The 6,267-nt window shown below is 42.6% G+C and overlaps 1 protein-coding gene across 5 annotated transcripts in view; it reads left to right on the forward strand.

Moving 5' to 3' along the window:
* Positions 1–2,355: 2,355 nt before the first annotated feature.
* Positions 2,356–6,267, forward strand: part of eif4enif1 (eukaryotic translation initiation factor 4E nuclear import factor 1) — a 54,830-nt gene continuing 50,918 nt past the window's right edge. For 2 of the 5 annotated variants that reach the window (XM_043716121.1, XM_043716124.1), the window contains exons 1-2: positions 2,357–2,942; positions 3,402–3,520. In XM_043716121.1, the coding sequence (XP_043572056.1) occupies positions 3,404–3,520 (117 nt within the window). In that variant the 5' untranslated portion in view covers positions 2,357–2,942; positions 3,402–3,403. Of the gene's footprint in view, positions 2,943–3,401; positions 3,521–6,267 lie in introns of all 5 variants that reach the window. The other 3 variants (XM_043716123.1, XM_043716126.1, XM_043716125.1) reach the window with 2 other exon arrangements.

Raw genomic sequence — 6,267 nt, forward strand, 5'->3', positions numbered from 1 at the left:
ACATTCAACCTTACCCACAATCTCACAGGAGAACTGAGATCTCTGGATTTTAAATAGTCCTTCTACATATATGCACCCAATTGGAGACTGTTCATGCACACCTGAAGGGTCATGTGCTTTGCTTGAGAAGGAAACTAGAAGTGGCACCCTGTGAAACATGTTGCTTTGAGTCTGAATCTTTACATGATTACCTAAGTGCTGATATGTATGCATCAGTTGCAGGATGACATATGATACGGTACTGTGTTCTGAAACTGGAGAGAAATAATTTATTAAAGTATGAGAAAAATACAACAAACAAAGTTTGATACAAAAAGAGATGATGCTGTAGAAACTCAACAAGTTTCGCAGCATCTTTGGAGAGAAGCAGAGTTAATATTTTGAGTCTGACAAGACTCTCCTTCAAGCCTGATATCTGGGCATATCTGTTTTCTCATGGAGTCCTAAATAAGGCATTAGGATCCCCACTAGTATACATAATGGCAAATGTCCATCTTAGGCAGCTTTCTGTATATCTGAAAAATCATATGACTCTATTTTGGACATCTTTGGCAGGAGATGTTGCTGTCTAATATTTGACCGTTGGGACCAGATGCTAGTTGAAGTCTGTCAATGCTTCCAAGCATCAAACAGGATAGTGATACAGTTTTTTTTATAAGAAGCTCTGAAATGTTGAGCTTAAATAAACCAAGAACAACTTGTTTAGCTCTATACCAAACCTCTTCATTTGTAAGAGTTTATATTTTAATTCATGCAATGGTGACTGTGTCATAACTAAAATGTCTTGTTATTGTGATTCAAACAGTGAGATCTAGAAAAGAAAGATGTGTCCTATTGGCAGAGAGGTTGGAAGCACATTTGTCTCAAATAACAAATCTTCCCTTCTTTGGCAGTCCTACAGGGTCCAGGATGACTTGCTTCCACTCAGCCTGCGGGGTTTTCTTTGGTGATTGAATAATCCAATCCTGGAGCTGCAGGCTCGACCATAGGTGGGGCCAGTGATGATTGATGAGGTAGGAGGGTGGGATGTTCTGATTCTGTGCACTCCTTGCATTTGGCCTCCATGTGCTCCACTTGGTGATACTGAAAGTGGTGACATTTTCATGGATGCTTTTTCTTCAGTTTGTGCATTCTTGGGCAAGCTATTCCCCTACATTGGTAGGGATTTTACATTTGTTTGTAGCATTTCCTTTACCCTCCTAGTGATCATTTATCACTGTGGAGCTCAGACCAGACCTCCATGTAGATAACATGGCCCACCCACCACAGCGAATTGTGTTTACATTGGCCTGGGAGAGGATGCTTATGTTGATGCACCGATTTTTAGATTAGATTAGATTCCCTACAGTACAGCCCAACCAATCCATACTGATCCTCCAAAGAGTAACCCACCCAGACCCATTCCCCTACCCTATATTTACGCCTGACTATTGTGGGAGGAAACAAGAGCATCCCGAGGAAACCCATGCAGATATGGGGAGAATGTGCATACTCCACACAGACATTTGCCCAAGGCGGTAACCGAAACCAGACTCCTGGTGCTGTGAGGCTGCAGTGCTAACCACTGAGCCATGGTGCCGCCCCAGTGGATTTGCAGGATTTTGTGAAGGCAGCACTGGTGATAATTCTTCAGTGATTTGAGATATCTACTATGCATGGTCTCTGTTTCTGACGTATGCAGGAGGGGGGAAACATAGCTGCGCTATAGAGCATGAGCTTGGAGCTGAATTTGAGGTCCTGGACTTCAATATTCTGTTCCTCAGGTTGCAATGGTGCACTGGAGTCAATGTTTGATTTCATTGACAATGTCTGCTTGGACCAAGAGGAAGCTCCTAGGCTATGGGAAGTGATCCACATTGTCCCAAAGCACGCTGTGCATTATGTGTACCTGACTGAGAACTCCTTGGGAAAGCTGATTTGCCCAGACATCTCATGGCTGATATGTTGTAGTCTCCACTCTACTTTCCTGTATGTCCCACAGAGCCCTTGCCTGCATTACCAAAAATCTATCCAATATTGCCTTGACTAAATTCAGTGGCACAGGACTTTGTGGGGAAAGAAATTCCACAAGGAGAGGAGTCAGTGGTTGAGGAGAAAGAAGCATTAACAATATCAACTGATATGGGTTATGACATGTGAGATGAATTAAACTTAATCATCCAGGATGATGTGTTGCATTGAATGTTCCATTTGGCTGCCCTTTTCAATGGACAGCCTCTGAAAACACTCAGCCACCCACTTCCGGTATCACTGTCAATCAAACCAAAAAATTGAATGAGATTGACCTGATGACGTTGCCCATCCGGCCCCACCTCCTCCGCTCTGATTGGTTCCGTTGTCCAAAATATAGTCGTCAATCCTGGACGCTTAAGGGTCCTTTCCCTTTTGAGGAAGAGAGAGGGGTCTTCACCAAATTATTAAAAGCGTAATCGAATGCTTTTTTAAAAAGAAGTGTGGATTTTTTTGTGTGCTGATTGATTTTTTTTTGTTTTGATTGTGGGGGCAGGCAGGCGGTTGGTCTGTACATCCGGGTGTGTGAAGCGGCTGTTACCGGGCTTCAGGAGGTAGGCCGGTCCCGTCGGCTCCGGCTCAGGCCAGAGCGGGAGAGGCGACTGGCGAGGGGCCGAGTGCCCGTATCCCCCCTTCTCCCGGGACGGAGCCTGCGCTTGGCCTCCTACCTTCGGGAGTTGGTCTGTGGGGTGGCGCTGGGGTTTGAACCCCCTTTCCCCCCTCCAACCTCCAGTGCCCGGCGCGGGCGGGCCGGTGGGCCGCTCTCCCTCCCTCCCTCCCTCCCTCCCTCGTTGAAGTCTCTCCGCTCGGCCCGGGCCTGGTGACCGGCGGGGCAGCCGGACACCCTTCCTTTCTTGCCCACTTCCCCTCCCCCGGCAAACTTCCTCGGCCAGAGGCCTGACCTGTCCGCTTCGGGATCTCCGCCTTGTCAGGTGTGTGTATTATCCGGCCCCGGTCTTTGTGGTGTGTGAAACCAGCTGCTTTTCATTTCGTACCGCCTGTATCGTGTTTTGCTCATGGCTTCCTGCGACTTCAAATGAAACAGCCGGCTATTCATTCCTCGTGTGCCTTGGCTGTGGGAGAGTGGGGTTGATTTTCTGTTAAAGTTGGTTTATTCCTAAACTGGAAAATGTCTGGGGGAGGGCTGGTTGCAGTTGCTTCTGGCCATTGGGCGAACAGGGAATCTGTGTCATTGCTCGTTGAATGTCTGTGCGGTGCCATAGCGTAACACTACTGTCGCAACAGTAGTTGGTGGAATTGAAATAAAATTTTTTTTTGTTTCGTAGCTTTTGTGTTCCGAGCTGATTTAACCCCTGGGCTCTTTTAAATTGCAATAGCTTTTAAGTGCTCAATTGACTCGAGTTTGAAGCTTTTGTGTTTTTGATTTGAAGGTATGTTCACGAGCCCCATGGCAGCCATGGATAAAAAAGAATGGATTGAAGAAAATGGAGAACCATTAGCTAATGCACCAAAAATCTGGGTAATGAAGAAACCATATCGATATTCAAAGGTATGTAATGTGGGGATAGCTAGGACTAATATTTAAAACAAATAACTTGGGGTTGACACGGTTGATACCTTTTTTTAAAAACTTGGCTTTAGGTCTCAAAACCTGCAAGATCAGGTTGATAGATCATGACTAAAAGGTCATGTTCTTTTTCAAGAATCTGTCTCAGTGACTATCCAGCTGTTATGTAATTAGTCCTAACTTAATCCAGCTGAGTGGAATTGAATTGAATGTTAGTTCAGTAGCAATTGACCAGAATTTTGCGGTTTGACTCAAGATTATTTGTGATGTGATGTCACAAAGCTGCAGTCACTGGTCCAATGTGACCTGTAACAGCAATGTAGCATGACCTCTAGTTTTTGACACTTATCAATCCTCATCTTCCATAACTTTCTACCTATGATCTTTGAGTACTGCTAGTTAGACATTCAAGAAATAGTCTGTGGGAAGCAGCCTTTTTGATCTGTTGCAGTTTGTGCGCTGTTGGGTAGGTTCTCCTGGATTTTGACCAGTGGTGTTAAAACAGTAGATGAGAAGTAACTACAGCTACTTCTAGTCATCGGGTTTATTGATGTAAGACTCGTTTGTCATAATGAGCTTGTCGAGCATCCGATGTTTTGGAATATGTTTACTTTGCAACTATGTTTACATGGAGCAGAATGGCTTAAGATTTTAAATGTAAATAATACTTGTGGGGTATTTGTTATCTAATAAGTTCGAGAGTTGCTTTACGAAGATAATTTAAGCATTTCAAAAATGGGAGTCCTTTTACGTTCATAAATTTTCTAGGTAGGAGAATGTGTTGGCAAATATAGAAAAATATTGATTTGTTGGCTTGAAGCTAAAGTAGTGAGAATTTCTCAAAAGAAGCTGCTGTTGAGTTTAATTGTCACTAGAAACCTTTTATAAATCGACCTGAATAGTTCATCAAGTTGTGTGGCTTAACTACTTAGTGTTTTAAGTAGCTGATTTGTTGGAGACTCTAGTATTTTTTATTTTTAATGATACTAAATATGAATTTGCATTTGACTTGTCTTTAGGATGGTTTGGATTTTAACGTTTTGGCTTGTGGTATCAAAAGTAAGATGCTTTTTATACATGAGAATTTGAATGCACTGTTAAATGCCAGTTTGAGTTTATATTGATACGCTATTCTAAAGTAGGGACAGTTTCATGTTTTGGAATTGTCCTTTTGACCTAGCTTTCATGTTCACAGCTGCTTTTTGTAAGGCTTTGTTGCATTTCCTGTTTTATGGACTAGACCACATTCCTTTCTCCATCCCTCCTATATATCTCTCTAGGAGAAAGTGTAGACTTCAATTCCTTAAAGGAAAGTGTAAAGCACTTTCAAATGTCATGTGATTTGTATGCTACTAGGCTTTAAACACAACACACTCTTCATATTGTTAATATACAAACAAAACATGAATTAGCATAACTTTACCTCTTGAAGTACTTGTTGAACTACTACTCAACTGTTCCAATATAGTAGCAACCCATAAATACACCCTTGGCAAAGGCACATTGAGCAAAAGAGATTTTCCTCCCATACTATCTCCCTTCTAGTCCAGGGGAAAGGACACAAACAATCTTGCAGCAGAGAGAGAACTCGTGTTTTTTTACTGCAGCAGAGAGCTGCATCTAGCAGCTTCAATTCTAAAACCTCAACTTGGGTAACCAAAGCTTGGGTAAGTGAGCCTGACTCCACCCACTCATGCTGCTTTTGTCTTTAAACAATACTTTGAGCTCACAGCTGTTTGCCCAGTGCTTCTGAACCAGACACTGGTGTAGCTGTGGCAATATCTCAAAGATAGCCAGGACAATAAATCTCTCAAGCACAGTCTCTTGCAAGAACATCCTTTCTTGGATAAAGGAGACTAACACCATATTCCAGGTGTGACTTTTCCAATGCCATATACAAATTGCAGCAACACATCCTTTTGTTTAAGCGGTCATTGAATGGAAGAGTTTGTTTTTCTTGAGATTTGAGATTGATTTTTGGAGTGAGAGTGGAGGATCTAAGATTGATCAATAAAATTTGAACAGGACTAGACAGGTTAGATACAGGAAGAATGTTCTTGATGCTGACTAAGTCTAGAACCAGAGTTCATAATGAATGGTGAGATGAGAACTTTTTTTAAAACTCTGGTAAACCTGTGAAATTGTCTACCATCACGTGTCCAAAATTCTTGCAGAGGGGTGTATATAATAGCGCTTGTAGCTAAAGGTATTAAAGAATATGGGGAGAGGGCAAGATAAGGGTGTATTGAGCTTGATATTGAATGATGTGACTGTACTCAAGGGGCCCATTCCTGCACAATCTTCAATATATAGTTTGCATCTAGGCAGACCCAACATCCCCATATGCTCAACTTCCCACATGTCTTTATTCTTGGCCCCTCTGGCTTGAGGTTGCCCAAGTCCCCATCCATTATTATTAAGGGTTTAGTTGCATCACCATTGGAATGACTTTTGTTCCAATGACGTGTTTTCTTGAATTGCAGTTGTCATGTGTACCAAGGCACAGTGCAAAATTTTGTCTTGCGAGCAGCACTAGCAGATCACGTATCTAAATAGCATAGCTAGGTAAACAGTGGTAAAACCAAAAACCTAGGTATAGGCGAATGTTAAGAGTTTAAGTCCATTCAATATTCTAACAGGGTAGAAACATTTTGAGCTGAAAATGTGTTGCTGGAAAAGCGCAGCAGGTCAGGCAGCATCCAGGGAACAGGAGAATCGACGTTTCGGGC

Source organism: Chiloscyllium plagiosum, chromosome 25 (assembly GCF_004010195.1).
Source record: "Chiloscyllium plagiosum isolate BGI_BamShark_2017 chromosome 25, ASM401019v2, whole genome shotgun sequence".
Lineage (NCBI taxonomy): Eukaryota > Metazoa > Chordata > Chondrichthyes > Orectolobiformes > Hemiscylliidae > Chiloscyllium > Chiloscyllium plagiosum.